Below are 17,854 nucleotides of genomic sequence, written 5' to 3' on the forward strand. Positions count from 1 at the left end.
ATTCAATTAAACATGAATGTAGTCCTGCTGAAGAGATAATGGGCAATGTCTATTCTCTTACCTAAAACCAATAAAATGTGTGCTACACAAAATTGGTGGTCAAAAAAGTACTTTCTGAAGGCAAAAACCCCACTAATCTCTGTGTTTGCTCCTTTCCTCCATATTTCACTCTCTACAGGGGCATCTATTTCTTTGCTACTCCTGACAATTAGTAGGCATCTAGATAATATATCCTATTTTTTCCTCAGGTTTTTGTGCTGTTGTTTGTTTTACAGATATTTAAAAGTTCTTGTAGTAGGAGAGCTATACTACATATTAAACATAACACCTCTGTTCTTCAACTGCACTAAAGCAAGAGTCAGATACTGAATATTCAGGGCTAATATAAAAACATGTTAGAAATTGAACAAGGCTCCCACCAAAATACCCATTTGAGCAGACAAAAAACAAAGAGAAGGCCCTGACAAGCCCTGACACTGTGCTATACCCTTCACAGAGAATGCTTGCTAAAAAAACAGACTGAAAATTTAATTAAAAAAGAGATGTAGAGAAGAGAACATGTCCCATCACTAAGGAAAGGAGCCACCTAGTTTTCATGGTACCTCCAAAGCATCTGCTTAAATATCCTTAGAAAGTTTGAAGTGAAAGTCATGTAGGACATGTAATTTCTATATATTCTGTATTCTCTATATTCTCTTACATTCTCTTAAGTGAAGAGTAAAACTTCTGAAAAGGTTTAATTTGGTTTCATCTGGTTCAATGGAAAAGTGTAAAATGCAAAGAAAAAGAAAAGTTACAGAAATTAACTAGGAAGTCCAGAGCAAGTGGTCCACAAAGGAGTTGCTTTTGCACTCCCACCACCAGCCTGCTCTCCAGACTATGAGGAAAGTAAAAATGCTCAGAAATTATATTTCATAGCCTGGCAGTAGAGACTTTCACCCAAAGTTATGATAAATACCTCATTTTTCAAATGCCAAATGACATGTTGATACAATGCAACAACCTCTTACACTACATAATGCTACACACCATCAATAAGATATAAGAAATGGAGCATTTTCACTCCAGACTACCTTCAGATTGAGAGAAAAACTGCATGCCAGAAAACAAAACCCAGTTTTTACTGTACACCATTCCATGATATAAACTGGAATAATCCTGATGCTTCTGTTTCAAACAACTTTGTGCAGAGAAGTCAGGCCAGGCAATGGAATTCTGTGTCTGCACCAGGTTTTTCGCCCAAAGGTGAAAAGGTGAATAGCAGAGCAAACTATTTAGCAGAGAACTGCAAAATCAATTAAGCCTCTCTTGAAAAGGAATCCAAAACGACAGCAAGAAGTTTGATACTACAAAGTATCCTTCCCAGAGGGATTTCATTACACTTGGCTTTCTTTCTGGGCTGGGGTCCAGGAATATCAGCACTGCCTTACTTCTTTTCAAAAAATAAATGGCTTGAATAATGTGCACCTTGTGCACTGCATTGAAATAGACAATCCTTAATCTTCACTTTTTTATTCTGTTCAGATCTAGCTTCCCTAAATAAAATGAAAGTATTTTGAATTTTTCTATCAGAAGCATGAAAACTTGTGAATTCCAAACAAAAATCTCACAAAAGGCAGAAAGATCTTTTCTTGGTAGTTCAGGGATTACACCTCTCTTTATGAGGTACACCAAGGAGTGTACAAAAACTCTAAAACAAGCACAGACCCACTGAAAAATGGTAAAAGTAAAGCCTAACCTCTCCTGAAGCTCAGCTTGGGAATTCCTCATATACACTGTGGGGAAGAGAAGGAAGGAAGGAAGGAAGGAAGGAAGGAAGGAAGGAAGGAAGGAAGGAAGGAAGGAAGGAAGGAAGGAAGGAAGGAAGGAAGGAAGGAAGGAAGGAAGGAAGGAAGGAAGGAAGGAAGGAAGGAAGGAAGGAAGGAAGGAAGGAAGGAAGGAAGGAAGGAAGGAAGGAAGGAAGGAAGGAAGGAAGGAAGGAAGGAAGGAAGGAAGGAAGGAAGGAAGGAAGGAAGGAAGGAAGGAAGGAAGGAAGGAAGGAAGGAAGGAAGGAAGGAAGGAAGGAAGGAAGGAAGGAAGGAAGGAAGGAAGGAAGGAAGGAAGGAAGGAAGGAAGGAAGGAAGGAAGGAAGGAAGGAAGGAAGGAAGGAAGGAAGGAAGGAAGGAAGGAAGGAAGGAAGGAAGGAAGGAAGGAAGGAAGGAAGGAAGGAAGGAAGGAAGGAAGGAAGGAAGGAAGGAAGGAAGGAAGGAAGGAAGGAAGGAAGGAAGGAAGGAAGGAAGGAAGGAAGGAAGGAAGGAAGGAAGGAAGGAAGGAAGGAAGGAAGGAAGGAAGGAAGGAAGGAAGGAAGGAAGGAAGGAAGGAAGGAAGGAAGGAAGGAAGGAAGGAAGGAAGGAAGGAAGGAAGGAAGGAAGGAAGGAAGGAAGGAAGGAAGGAAGGAAGGAAGGAAGGAAGGAAGGAAGGAAGGAAGGAAGGAAGGAAGGAAGGAAGGAAGGAAGGAAGGAAGGAAGGAAGGAAGGAAGGAAGGAAGGAAGGAAGGAAGGAAGGAAGGAAGGAAGGAAGGAAGGAAGGAAGGAAGGAAGGAAGGAAGGAAGGAAGGACACAGACAGTCAAAGAAATCCCCAGTCCCATAGAGAACCAAAGACTTTTCTTTCAGAAAAAAAGTCTGTATCTAAATACTTTAAAATTACTCCTTTGATGTGCCTTTTGACTGCTTCCCCATCCCAGAGGAAATTTCTCATGCCATTTTATCCTGGTCACTACACTCACCACATCTGACTTAGGTCATGTCTAATGGCAATGATCTGGGGAGTCTGATCTGACTTCAACCAGTACTGAGAAAAGGTAAGTTAAATAAATATAGTATTTGTGTCTTTGTGATTCAGAATTATGAGAATATAGTATGTAGATCCTGCTTTATTACCAGATGCCCATCTGGAAGATGCTGTTCTATTTGGCTTTTTAGATGACATTAAGTGGCTTCTGGAAAGCATAGGTTTATCTGGGAAACGTCCAGCACTGTCACACCTTGCCAGGCAGACTAAACTCTTTGAAAGGTACTTCTGACCTCTGTTGTAATCTCTGCATTGCAAGGGATACCCAAAGGAGACTGTGGCATTTTCACAGAGGTCACCACAGAGGCCACTATAGATTTGGCTATAGTCCTGCATGCATCCAACTCAGCTTTCAAGGCCACTCCAGACACAGCTCAGCTGCTGAGCACGGCCGTGCCTGCTGCCTAAAGCAGGGACTTCTGCCTCTCCTACATTCACTTGCTCACAGAGGAGCCTGTGACTCTGGGTGTAGGCTGACATCTGGCCAGAGTGGGTTTAGTGACTCTGAGCCAGGAGGGCAGCCAGTCTCACACTCCTTCAGGTCTGCTGAGCTGTCCTGACCCAGTCCCTCTTTCTGTTGCCCTCAGCCACTTTCTCAGCCTGGCTCACCAGCCTGGCTCACCCGTTGTTGCTGCCAAGTGGGCAAGAACAGAGGTTCTCACAGCAGCCCTTGTGCTCTTAGCTGGTGTCTCCTTTCATCTGCATAGCACTTTACAGCTTCTAAATATTATATTCATGCTAGATCATGAAAGTCAAATGTTTCCTCTGCTACTTAAACAGCAATTTAAAAGAGCAGCTTGAAGTACTATGCCTCATAAAAATTGAGCTTGTCACAGAGGAGAAGGAAAAACATTGTAAGCTGTAATTTTTCTGAGAAAATGTTGCTGGAAGATACATAATCCAATGTGACACTTGAAGTCCTTGTCATGGAGCATTTGATCATTAAAAAAAAATATTATTTCTAAGGTCTGTTTTCACGTCAGTGCACTACACATCCTGTCAGAACAAACAGTGCATTAGTGCAAATGATAAATAAACGTACTTTATTTTCACAGCCAAAATATTTCCATTCCAAGAATGACTGTAAAAATAGAGCTACTGAAAGTGAGTGTAACCATGAGAAGAATGTGTTGTAACATAAATTATATTTATCAGCAAAGGACAGTATGAGGTTATTACATCTCCTTAAGACGGAAAAAAAAAGAGAAGATTGACCTGTCTTTTCCACCCTGTGTTTCAAATACCAGCTGTTAAACAAAGGCTCAGTGATGTAAATCTAGAGCAAACCACACACCTGAACATGTCACACCACTAGGGATAGCTCCAGATTGTCCTAGAAAGTGCAGCAGCACTGCAGCTGAGGGTGAGGAACAGCCAGCCAAGTGAACGTGCCCAAGAGTTCTATGCTGAAATCACCCTCGAGGTTACCATGAAGCCCAACAAAAGGCCAAAGCCTTTTCAATCAATCAAGGGATGGTAAAAGAGGAATTTTCACCAGCACTAGGTGACATATGTTGTCCTACTGTAAAGCACAGTAGATAGAAGGTGAATGAAATAGCTGTATTTTAGAGTGTGGCATTGGTAACGAAAGGCGTGCAAAGGAGGAAAGTTGCTTTCTATGCAGGAAAAGGAAAACACACCTTTGCCTACTAAGAACCAGAGGCCAGAGAGCAAAAGGACGTTCACGTACATGCTGTGTATGTGGGATGCGCAACACTGACGCAGCTTTGCCTTGGGCTTGGCCCTGCCAGCCGGGGAGCGGAGAGCATGGCTCTCGGCAGGCTGGGAACACACCCGGGAGCAGAGAGCATGGCTCTGGGCAGGGCTGGCAGCACAGCCGGGGAGCGGAGCGCATGGCTCTGGGCAGGGCTGGGGACACACCCGGGAGCGGAGCGCATGGCTCTGGGCAGGGCGGGCAGCACACCCGGGAGCGGAGAGCATGGCTCTCGGCAGGGCTGGCAGCACACCCGAGCCGTCAGGGCAGCGCTCCGCACACCTGTGGCCCGCGTTACCTTCCTGTCGGGTGGGGACGGGGCACTTTTACCTGGATCACCCCGCATCCACCCCCACGCCAGGCCGGTGTCCCGGCAATTCAGCTCCCTCTCGGCAGCCGTCGTGCTCCGACGCTTCACGTGGCGAAACCCCGGCTCCGGTCGGGGCTGGGCGAGGAGCGCGTTCCCGGGCGCGGAGCGGGAGTCGCCTCACCCGGCCCCGCGCCCCTGGGTGTTGTGAGGGTGTCCCGTCCCCCCGGCCCCGCCGCTCCCGGCCCGCTCCCGCCGGAGCCGCTCACCGGCGCAGCGCAGGCCCTGCGAGAGCACGAAGCGGCAGCACAGGTCGCACCACGCTCCCGCCGCCGCCGGCCCGAAGCGGTGCGGGGGCTCCGGCGGCGGCGGCGCCTCGAAGATGGTGCGGACGTGGCGGGGCCGCGGCGGCGCCGGGCGGCGGCGGCCGCCGAGCGCGGGGTCCGGGCGGGCGGCGGGCGCGTCCGGCGGCTGCGGGGGCCCCGCCCGGCCCCGCCGAGGCTTCTCCCGCCGGTGCCGCGCGGCCGCCGCCATGCGGAGCGGAGCGGGGCGCGCCGGCCCCGTCGCCTCTGCCCGCCTCACGCACACGGCAGCCGCGGGCGAGGGGAGCGGGGAGGCGGCGGGGGCGAAGGAGGCGCTGCACCGCTCCGCGTCCTCCCCGCGACCTCCCGAGTCCCGCCGCCCGTCCGCCGCCCCGCGCCCGGCAGGCACACACCCCGCGTCATTCGGCATGAACGCGCTCCGGGATGCGGCGGCAGCCCTGGGCACAGGGAGAGCTGACAAGAGCTGGGGATGCGCTTCAATGGGTTCATTAAAATGATCTGCCTCCCTTCCCTAAAGCAGCTACTGGGAAATACTTCCCAGAGCTGGGTAGAGCTGCTGTAACCCACACCTGGGTGGGGAGGCTGTGGCGGCCGGGGTGGTCAGAGCTTGCATCCAACACTTGTGTGAGCTCCGGGAGCACAGCGTTGGAGAACTGCGCCGTGCCCGCCCGCAGCACGCCAGCAGCTCACCTGCCGCTGCCGGCCTTACTGCACACAGGCAGCAAAGTTCTCCAAAAGATGTGCACCTACAACTACTGCTGCCTGAGCTAATACCAGGGACAAAATATCAAATTCCACAGAGGGATACTACCCCTACCAATTTTTTTTTGTGACTGATAAAAAATAAAGCTACTTAGGGCACAGAAAAATAGAAGGTCATGAAGCCTTGACAATGGCAGAATCAGTCTCAAGAGCTCAAGAACTTAACCTGTTCCTGTAAACCCTCTTCAAACAGTATTGCTGTTCTCAGAGCAATCTGTTCTGGCACTTGCCTCTCTTCACCATTAGAAAGGATTTACCAACGTTGTAGGCTGAGTTTTTTGTTTCAATAACAGTTTATATTAATAATGTATAATGCTTTCACCACAGTCACAGTGAATGCTGATCTCCTGGAACAGCCTGTAGATTACCAAAGACTTTTACTTCCCTCTTCTTCCAGTACTCCCTTCTTTCAGCCAACAACTCCCCTTTTTCCCAGTTCTGCTCAGGCCTATCCAGAACTGTTCTACAATTACTACTTCTACAGTGATTGACTACATTAGAACTGATTTGAGCTCTACCAGTGAGCAGAGACTAGGACTTTTACCACCATTAAAAGAATTACTGTAGTTCAGAACATATATCAACCAAGAAATTAAAAAAAAAAATAGAAGAATTAGTGGCTCTACCATATTGCCAACGCTAGTGATTCTGTTGTGCAGGGCACATTTTCTGAACAGGTGCATAATGCAAACTGAGCTGCAATTGGCAACTTCATGTTTCAGGTTCTCTATTGTGCTTACAAGAAAATAAATCTCGTAAGGATGTCCTGAAATTAACAGAAAATTAAATTATGAAAAGGCAGAAGTACACACTGTACAATAAGTGGTTGATGATGTATTTATGCCATTAAGCTGTTCACTCATGCATTTTCACAATTCATATGAAGACAGGTTTGTTCAAGTAACAGATAATTAATATATGCAGCTAAACCCCCCAAACCAGTAAACCAGCTTCAGGAAGAAGGACCATATATTACTTTCTATTACTTTTTTTGGCAAATGAATAGCAAGATTCATAGCATCAGGACACTTAGTTTGAGCAAAAAGTTGATGGTACAACACTATGCTTTGACTTGAAAAATTATTTGCTTCATAATAACGTAATCAGAAGATTATGAACTGATTACTTCAAGTTCCTTAGCTACTGCTTTGTTAAAATTGCTTTAGAAAAAGAAATTTTAACATGATTAAGATTACTGATGTATTCAGCAAGACTAAAGCCAGCAATGTTTAAAATGAACATAAAATATAACAAAAAAATTCAAACATGTAAAAGAATGCTGCACATATTTCAACATACAGACTATACTTATACTACAATTAACTTTCTTTTTTGGACTGCTTCAGTATAAGGAAGTTGAAACTTATATATTCCACCTAGCGTTTGATTTCTTTCAAGATTAAGAACTTTGAAACAACAAAGTGTTATAATGTTGGAAACAAAATACAGTTTATGCACATCTGGAGAGCCCAATTCTTTTAACATTTATTCATGTGTTTTACTGATACTCAGTGAGACTGTGGATGTGAATGAACAAATGTACAAGCAGGCATTAAAACATTCCAGTTAGATATAATTCCAGTATTTTAAAACTGTTAAGAATGCCAAAGAAAGATATGTGACAAACTGCTGCACTCCTTTTGCATAGCTAGATTTTTTGGGTGACAGAGACAGAAGCTGCTCACATGAATGTAAAAATGTTTGAATTCCCTTTTTTGATTCTCACCAAGAACACTGGAATGCAGGTCTTGGACATCAAGGCAAGCAAATTTCCTTTTTCTTTAAAGTGAAACACTAATTTATAAATTTCCTAAGTTTCTCTCCAAATATTTTCTAAAAAGGAAATTAAAATGCTTTGTCTTCTGACCTGGACAGATAAGCAGGGAATAAGCACCACAAAATTACCAGATGCTATCACTGGTCAATGTTGTTTAGTTTACATCTAAATGTTCCACCAGTAATTATGGAAAATTCTAAATATAGTTGGTCCAGCTCTTACAGGTGTAATGCAGCAATGAGAAGTGTTATTGACACCACTGAACATCCACGACCAGGTTTCCACAAGGAAGGAATGAGTTCTGTAATACTTGCATGCTCATCTGAAACAAGTATGTACATCTGCAGTATCCAAACAAAGGGATGTTTCCAGAATTTTTGATTTCCTGTTCTTTATCTCCTATGTATTTTGGAGCAGAATGTTTCACTTTGCATCTCTGCATCCCAATCATGTACCACTGAAAATAGTAACTATTGATGATGGAAAATAAATATACAGTCTTATTAAATTTTCCATCAATGTTTGGTACCAAAGTTGTAAGGCAGCAGTGGGAGTGGTCCCTTTTCAAATCTAGACTGGTAACTTATTCTCCACCATTCAGTTACTACTGAGGTGTGATACTGTCCAGTATACTGTCTGTCCACAAACTCTTCTCATACCAAATTTTTAACCTTTTAAAAAAATTATATCTGCAAATAAGATTAAGAAGAAGCCATTTTAAGTACCCATTGTTGTGGTGAGCAACAAGATTTCAGGGAAAGTCTGAAAATGCTGGACTCCAAAAAATGACTTTTACATTCATTCTGACAAGCTGGAGTGCAAAACTTCCATATACCAAGCAGTCAATTACAGACAACATGGCACCAAATATTTAGAGAACTTAAAAAATATTGTGAATTTGCTTTCTCAAGTAGAAGAGAACTAACAATTTGAATGTGAAGGAAAGAGAAATGCATTTCCGTTCTGTCCTCTCTGCACTCTTAGTCCCTATTCACATTCATTTAAAAACATTTCATTTAAAACATTCATCATGTTCTGTGATGATCACAGTCATTCAGCTAGACTCCTACATAACAGTGGTTGTTGGAGTTAATCCAAAATACCCTTTATACAACGGTGTTTTGGAGTACTGCAAGTCCTCTTGCAATGAAGACTAAATTGCATTCTGAAAAAAAGGGCAATATTCAAAGCAGACAAATGTCAATTTCATCAACAATACTTTTCCCTTCAGGACTCCTCAGAGATCCTCCAAGGGGCTCAATTCCCTGCCAGAAATTATTCTATCCTAAAAGTGACCAAGAAAAGATATATATTTCTTTTGTATTTACATATTATACATATTTACATTTTCTTTAATAATACAGTTGCTGAAGGAAAAAAAAATCCTGGATAGAGGTTCTGCTTTCAACTGTCCCAACAATATTTTTTCCCTTTGAAAAAATTTACAAGTCCACTTCAGGTCCTTTGGAAGCTAGATACAATCCACGTTCCGCAGGCCACCATCCATTGTCAAGGCACCAAATCTAAACCATAAAAAAGTACATTTTTAGGTGGTTGATTAGACTATAGAATCAATCTTTAATTTCTTTATGGGGCTTTCCTTTCACTTGTTACATGCCAAGAGAAGCATTTGTAACTAACTTTTATATCTGCAAAGAAGATGGAAGAAAGGAAGCTTTGCTGCAAGTATGGGACTGGGAGTGGGGAACAAAAAACTAATTCAGATTGAAGCTAAACTCCACTCTACCAGCAATTTACCCTGGAACTTTAAAGAGATACTTATTTTTATATATTTTCTCATCTTCATAGGAAAAAAAAATCAAAATCAGTCTGTATGTGATAATGACAATAACCTCTCAGTATTTTAAGAAAAATGTTTACCTCTTCACTTTATTTAAGCAATCTGAAAACTGCAAAATCATCAATTCAGATTGGTGTAATTCCACGGTTGTCAAAAATAACTTCTAAATGGGAGGAATTAAAAGGCACCATTGCATTGCTGCAACATTATTGTGTTTAAATTCAGAATTGATCCATCTGTGCAACAGGAATTTTTATTATATTTATATTTTATATTATTATATTTCTGTTTTATTATATTTTAATGTTTATAGCCAAACAAAAGTAACATGAAACAAAAATGCAACAAAATTACTGTAAGATCAGCATTCTGACACAGCCCCGTTCCAAGGTTTTAAGTAATTATTTTTTTGTTATATCTCATTTGAACAGCTCAAAATATATTTACAGTTAAAGACATTAAAGAATTGTTCCCTTACTTTAAATTCTGGATCTAAATGTACCAAATGAAGCCTCCCCCAAGTTTCAGCCCCAAAAGGGAAAACAATTGCTTGCCTTTCCAAAATGTGATTGTTTTCAGCCAGCTCTTTAACAACACCTTCCATTTCCTCCTTCAGTTTCTTCATCCTGTAGTAACCAGAAGCAAAATAAATATTAAAGTTTTTATTGGTATAGATAGCTGCTCTGATCCCTTACTACAACAGTTTTCAGCAACTTGCCATTACATACAAAATAAGGGACAGGTAAGTTGTTTATTTACAAAGAGACAGATGATACAGTAGTGCTGTCCCTCACTCACTTCCAAATCTGTGCCACCCCTATAGCAATCTAAAATTCTTGATCTTAATACAACAATCACTAAGCAATTAAATTTTTTTTTCAATTTCCCTGTATAGCAAGCATACAGTATTACATCAATCCCCTTAAAAAATTCTCACCCAAGAGTCATTTCCACTAATGTGTTTGAGCTTGGATAGACTGTATTCATCGTATGTTTCATTCCACTGGAAGCTGCAAACATTTTCTGTGGCAGGGCATCTTGTAACTGTAATAGATAAAAAGGAAATTTAAGTTACAATAGAAGTTGTCATGTATATCTTGATGCCCACCTTAAAATCCTTTTTAAAATTCTCTGTTGTTGTGATATGTCATAAATTCATTACAGTACTAAGGTGGCTGATAAGCTCCAAGATGAGATCATCACAGCAAGTTTTGTATTGACATGACCAATAATTCCCTGGTTTGTTCCATCTTCTTATCTAATACTTTCATAATAAACTCTGGAAAGGAAGAATTATCTGTTTGTTATGTCTGTAGATATCCTAGGGCAGCAGGATTCCAATCAATGGATTAGTGGTGCAACTAAAGTACAAAGAACAAGTAAAATGCTGCTGTCCACTATTCCTAAACTGATTTTACAATTAGCAATAGCTTTTTTTCCTTTCTAGAAAACAATAATTTTACATGAAAATGCTCTTATTCTCTCAATCCTGAGGTAATTCTGATAAGTTTGCACCCTGCAGAGTCACCATCCAAATCATCAGTTTAACATCCTTAAGTTTGTATCCCATCATCTTGAATATGTAAGCAGCATTTTTATATTTCATAAGAGAATGAGGATAATCCTCTAGGTGCTCTGAAAATATTATGGTAACAGTTGCACAGAACATTTCTCAATGAACCCACATCCATTTGCACTGATTTTTTTTTTGGGAGGGAATTGCTAACATTATCAAAAAAACCCCCAACTCATCCAAACCCACAAACTCCACCAAAAAAACCCCACGCAAGTAAAAACAAACACCATCCCAAACCAAACTAGCCGCACCAAATTCCAAAATCAAGTTACAATTCACAAAATCACATTATTCATATATTCAAAAAAAACCACCATTCAATATGACATGGCAATGAAGCTCCTGCAGACCACATACAGCACTTTTAATACAACTGCATTAATGTAAGACTCACTATTAGCAACACTACTGACATGAAAATATGTGGAAGTCTTTTAACTATGCAAATGCTTCCCATAATTTTGAAGCATTCTACCTCATTTATATAATCCTGGTATTTGGACACCTCTTCTTCAATACCAAAACACTGGTTGGTGAGAGCCAGTAATTGCTTCCTTGTGTGAAGCATTTTCCTAAAAGAAAAAGAGTTTTCATTTAAGAGCTGCTTATATAAAAGTGGTGCAATGAACATTGCCAAACATTAAAGAAATCAACAGCTTGCCTTGTCCAGTCATCAGCTTTGTCCAAAAATGTTTCATACTTGCTGACACATTCATCTTTGAAAAGAGCTATGGCTTTTGTAGCATGCAAATACAGCTTCTGCCTGCAACAGAGAAACAACCAAACTAGTGTCATACTGCTTTCAAAACCCCATTCCTCTAACTTTCTGAAATTTGGAGAAAGGTTTGTGAACTTAAAATCTGTGCAGCCACCTTTATTCAGGCTGTTGTAATGTGTGAGAACTCAACATTCTACAGGATATGACAAAAAATTGTTTCAAAAATATATCCTAGCATGGAGGAAAAAAATTATTTGAAGCACTTTGTTTGTATTCATATTCATATTTGTATATGAATAAATGGTCAAATGTCTTCCTTGAGTCAGCTGGTATACTTCAGAATTCTAAATGGAAAGGACAACAGTCCTAATTATTTCATATTTGCCTACTGCAGATACTTGGCACTTCTAGCATATATGAATAATCCTTTGCATTGAGTAACATACATGCACGAAAAAGAACAGGAGTTTTGTGTCAGCCTAATTTTATGACAAGAGGAAAAAGAAGCAAGCAGAAAAGGAAAAGAAAGGAAGTGTCAGCCTAATTTTATGACAAGAGGAAAAAGAAACAAGCAGAAAAGGAAAAGAAAGGAAAACAAACCCCAATTCTTGTTAGTGTGGCAGACATAGTCCCAGTGTAGTTGCCTAGCCATGCTATGCATTGCACCAGTAAGTGTAAAGGATACGGCAACACTGCAGACCAACACCTAGTCCAGGCATTTCATTAAGTCTTGCATAATAAATATTGTTAATGAAATTGTAGATAGAGTGTAGCTGGACTGTCATCAGGAATGCATACCTATCATTCAACCAAAAAAATAAAATTCAAATTGAGAGCTGCTCCCTTACCCTTATCTGCCTAGAGATAAGTATTACAAAGGCCAGCCTCTGCTGACAATAGCACACAATCTTAAAGAAAAGCCACTGCCATTTTTCTGTGGGGTGAATCAGGTATAAAAAAGATGGACTTAGGACCTCAAACCTGTACAGTCCCAGGGATATATCTATGGTAGAAAATATACCAGTATTCAAACCACTATTCAATATACCAGTATTCATTTCATGAAAATTAAGCATACTTATTTGAAGTTTATCATACACTAAGACAAGGACATGGTTTTAGTAGTAGAAAACCCTCTCCTCTGCTTGGCAGTTATTCAGTTTAGCTTTCACAATGGGAAAATCAAGTGGCAAAGTTGTGCCCTCTGCATTACAGCTTTTTATCTGTAATTGTAAGTGAAGCCACATTCAAGGTAGGAAGAGAAAGATTTTTTTAGAAAATTATCTAAGTGGTGTCTAAATTCATGCATCATTTAGCAAAGTCTAGGGAACCATGCAAGTGACCAGCCACTAGGAGAATAATTCATTTACTTAAACATAAGCATCTAGCACCATTTGAGATAGAATCTTATAATGGTTTGGGTTGGAAGGGACCATAAAAATCATCTAGCTCCAACGCCCCCGTCACAGAGCACTGCCAGGGATGGGGCAGCTGCAACTTCTCTGGGCAACCTGTTCCAGTGTCCCATCAGCTTCACAGAGAGGAACTTCTTCAATGCATCCAACCTAAATTTCCCCTCTTTCAGCCTGAAGCCATCACTCCTTGTCCTATAACTGCAGCTCCTGATGAAGAGTGGCTCTCAGGCTTCCCTGTAGCCCCCCCTTCAACTACTGGATGGCCACTGGGAGGACTCCATGCAACCTTCTCTTCTTCAGCAAAGGTATCCTGCCCTGCTTCTGACCACCTGTCCATTTGACAGGGTTCCCATTTGACTTGTCCCAGTCTCAGAGCATGTCTCAGATATTTTAAAGCAATTTAAATGGCATTAGCCATCTGCATATGAGGAACTGAGTAAGTGCTGAGACAAGTACAGCAGTATAGAATCAGTGGAAACTATGGGAGTTTAGAGACCCAAGTTACACACAGATGCTTAATGTGAACACCTTGCATGAGTGACAATCATAAACAAGCATGGAGAATGGGACTAAAATTAATTTTATATTTCCTGTAAGATTAAATCATTCTGGAATTTAATTCAGCTAGTCCACACTTTACTCATCTGTAGAAAATTATGTCCACTTAGCTACAAAGTCATTTCAATCTTACTTGCGGCTTTTGCCTGCCTGACAAAAAACAGGGAAGAAGTGAACTTCCTACAAAACAGTTATGCCCAGATAACAATCAGGTATTTTCCTTTTAGAAGGCCTATCAGTCAAAAAACTCTACAGTCAGAAAGCACCTCATTATCATAGGCTAGTACCCCTATGTATTTAAGATTTTTAAAAGAAATTTTTTACAAAGCAATCCTAAAGAGGTTACAATTTACAATAAAATTAATAGAATGGGTTATTGGCAAGAGCATTTGGAGGACCTGAAAGCAATCATGGTAGTTCCCAAAGGTAACTTCAAAACTTACTTGTCAAACTTGTGTATTTGTTCTTCATTATAAGGAAGCCCTAGGATCAGAGCAGATGACAAACATTACCAATCTAACTCTGCTAGATGTATTTATGCAAAACTCTACTAAGTTTATCCACTTCCTACATAGTTTCCTTCTTTTTACAGGTCAAAGTGGTCATACATGTTTTTCCTCCTCTCTAGTCTTGCAATTCAAATTTATGCTATTAATAGTGGTGTTTCATTCATAAGGGCTCTAGCATGGTATCACACTAAGGACCTACAGACATATGCACTGTGGCTAACTGTCCATACCTACCACTAGTACCCTAGTCAAACTAAGACTGACCTGTCCCTTGCATTACATTTTATGTTAAAAGTGAATCAAATAAATTACTTACTTCGTTCTGCTTTGTCTTTTTTGAACTGATAGTAGATGTCTGTAATGGAAGACAGCAGTGCCTGAAGCCTTTCTGGACTAGAGTGACAAAAGGAAGAAAATGAGATGTTTTATACATAAACTCAAGTACCTATAAAGGAGCTTTGTGAACTACAACTCAATGCAGAATTCAACACATATTAGAACAGTAAGTAGTTACTCACTTTCTGTCTTTTGGATGCATGCCTTCCTGATTAGCCCAGGTGTCAGACAGTAAACCGTCACGAGAAAGTTTGGTTTTGATATCTTGCAGACTAGTTTCTACAGTGCCCTGAGAACTGGAGAGCTGCATAAGAGCAAGAAGGTTCAATCTTACCACTAGGTAAAGTGAAAAATTATTACTTGAGCACATTAATACTACAAACTTGTTTGTTTCACTGATCTCCATTAAAGAAATATGTCAAATTATCTGCCTAGGCTTAGCTAGAAGCAGATAAAGCAAGGTATTATTAAAGAAAGAATTATATTTGATGCTGGCATTTCTGTTAGTTAAAATTTACTTTCATTCAACAATAACTTTCACCCTTTCATAAATCCCTTATTTACTTCTAGCCTTATTCTTCTGGTTTATTAAGAATTCATATAATAACTATCCACATGATTCATACCTTCCTTTCTCTGCAGTTCATACAATCTTCAAAATAAAAATGCACTAATCATCTTTTCCTTTTAGAATGGAGAACTTTTTATCTGCTCCCAGTGTATTAAGTTATTTTTAATTTTTCCTTTCATGTCTGGAAACATGATGCACATTTCAAAGCAGATCACTTTGAAGTGTGTTCATGAATGTAACATTTTAGAAAGCCAACAAAGTAGTCAATAATTCCTTAAGGAAACGAAAAAATGGAAAAGAAAATACAGCACAGCAAAATATATTTCAATGTTATAATTCTTGAGTATTAGAAAACAGGAATGTATTTTCAGGAACCCATTTTCATTACACTGAGCTAATATGAAAGGATCTGCTCTGTTTTCAGAAAGATATTCACATTAGTATGGACATTTTAACAACTGGCAATCTAGAAGCTACATTGAAATTTCTGAGTTGCTATTCCCAGAAGCCTGTGTTACTGTGTATTTGGCATTTTCTGTAGAACACCCTGTTCAGAATGACAGTGTAACTTTGTCAGACACTTACCCGCAGGAGTTTCGTATGTATCTCTGAAATTTCCTCCACTTCTGATGCTTCCAAGTTGATCTGCATCAAATTTTCATATCTGTCCAGCAAAAAAAACCAGTTGAAAAAAAATAAACAAGCAGTGAATACACTCAAAGTATTTCTTGAATCTGTCAAGCAACAACCATGAAACTGACAAATTTATGTGGCCACTAACAATGGAAAGATTTTAGATTTAAAAAATATTCCTTGATTTTTTTTTCGTATACTGGAACTGTTAAAATAAAGTTGAAATTTCCATTCCTGAATTCTTTATTCTAGTTTTATTACTTGTACTTGACAGGCAGTGGAAGACTATTTCCCTTCACCAAGTAATTTTTTTTATCTTATCAAACTAAAGGTACTTAAAGTAGTCATTAACACACTAATACTTCAATGTAACAAAATGCTTTTCTGAGAAAACTTACTGGGTTAAATGTTTAAAGGCTGGGATATGTATGATATCAGTATGACCATCTGTTCTTACTGATACTTTTCATATGACCATAGCTCAAGTGCCAAATAAATTATTCAGGACAATATTTTTTCTATTGAGTCTCATGTACAATTTAGTTTTAAAAACACTATCACAAACAGTTCAACTGCTTTCAAAAAATACATGCTTCACTCAAGTGCAATGCTTTATTTCAAATATTTCAAAGCCTTTCTTTTCAAATAAGGACTTTGTATTGTCATGCTTTGAAGCACAGCCTTGAAAAGGAAGGACAAACAAGAGGACATGTCCTTTAGAAGACTTTTAAGGAGTTAGCAAAGTCAAACAAACTGAAAATCCTGCCCCTTTGTAAGAGGCCAAAAGACCACGTGCAAACAACATAGAAAATTTCTGTTCACATGAGAACTACTCCAGTTAGCAAATGAATGTCTTAATGTCTTTTTTTTTTTTCAAACTACTGCTGAGGTACTCAGAGTCACAAAACAGAAGTGACAGTGGTTTCTTCTGAGTGGCTTTCTTCTGGCAGAATGCAGGAAGAAACTATCTGAACCAAACACAGACTGAGCAAGATCTAGTCCTGCCAGCTAGTACAAATGGGCTTGAAGGGAGTTTGGGTTCTTGCCCTGATGATTTGTATCTAGGCTGCACAGGTCTTATGTCGCAAGTTACCAACTTCACTATTTCACTGTTGTGCTTTTGTGGTGGTTTTGAAGCCAGCACAAACAGACACACCTGGGTTTTAAGGTAGGCTTGGCACACAAAGAGCAAATCTGTCAAACCCTTGAGCATCCACAATTACTACGTACAAGGTGCTCAGTTTGCACAGGCATAGCAGCTCCAACAGGTTTAAGTCTAATTCTTAAGTCTCTTCTGCAAACCCAGTGGTTCTACATGTGTGTGTTAATCACCTCGTGGGTATCTGCATTTTCAGAGCAGCCTGGTGAGAAGTTTAGAAAATCTCATGACTAAGAGACCATTTGGGAAAGACTGGCAGTAGGTAGAACAGGAAAACTACCACCCATAGGAGAATGCTAAGAAGAGGTGCTATTTAAAGTTCCTATCACACTGCCTAAGAATAACACCTTCCTGGGAAGGGACCAAGGGGGGCTGGGCTTGGTTGTTTGGGGGTTTTTTTGCAGCTGCTCTGTGTTGTATTTCGACATGAAAATTCCTTCCACACAGAAAATGCTACAGTCTTAAAACTGTGTAAGGGGCAGTATTTGAAGTCATATGCAACCAAATGTAGCAGCAAAAGCACTAATGAAAGCAAAGCTACTTGATTCTTTGTCCAAGCTTTACTATAGCTTCTAGAGTCAGTAAGGGCAAATGAGCTGAGTCAGAGAAGGAGAAAAAGAACACACACAGTTACCACTAATTAGTAATTACTTGTTCTTATAAGGTGAAGCAGCAAAATTAATACTCTAACTTAAGTAACATATATGACTAAATCTGCTTAAGTCAGTGCCATCAGAAAATCCATGCTGACTCAAATTTAATTTTTATATGCAAAAACACTGCAAATAATCATAACTTATAATACTGTTGTCACTAAAAATTATAATGAAGAATCAATGTGTACGATGTACTGCTTCTACTCAC

The 17,854-nt window shown here is 40.2% G+C and overlaps 1 protein-coding gene across 1 annotated transcript in view; it reads right to left on the bottom strand.

Annotated features, from left to right (window-relative positions):
* Positions 1-6,779: 6,779 nt before the first annotated feature.
* TBK1 (TANK binding kinase 1) overlaps positions 6,780-17,854 on the bottom strand; it is a 28,416-nt gene continuing 17,341 nt past the window's right edge. Inside the window, exons 13-21 of the mRNA XM_058804691.1 lie at positions 15,784-15,862; positions 14,810-14,931; positions 14,608-14,684; positions 14,226-14,265; positions 11,753-11,854; positions 11,567-11,663; positions 10,453-10,559; positions 10,070-10,141; positions 6,780-9,237 (exon numbers count right to left, since the gene is read on the bottom strand). Coding sequence (XP_058660674.1) covers positions 9,186-9,237; positions 10,070-10,141; positions 10,453-10,559; positions 11,567-11,663; positions 11,753-11,854; positions 14,226-14,265; positions 14,608-14,684; positions 14,810-14,931; positions 15,784-15,862 — 748 coding nt within the window. The 3' untranslated portion in view covers positions 6,780-9,185. The remainder of the gene's footprint in view (positions 9,238-10,069; positions 10,142-10,452; positions 10,560-11,566; positions 11,664-11,752; positions 11,855-14,225; positions 14,266-14,607; positions 14,685-14,809; positions 14,932-15,783; positions 15,863-17,854) is intronic.

The sequence above is a fragment of the Ammospiza caudacuta genome, chromosome 5, assembly GCF_027887145.1.
Source record: "Ammospiza caudacuta isolate bAmmCau1 chromosome 5, bAmmCau1.pri, whole genome shotgun sequence".
Classification (NCBI taxonomy): Eukaryota; Metazoa; Chordata; class Aves; order Passeriformes; family Passerellidae; genus Ammospiza; species Ammospiza caudacuta.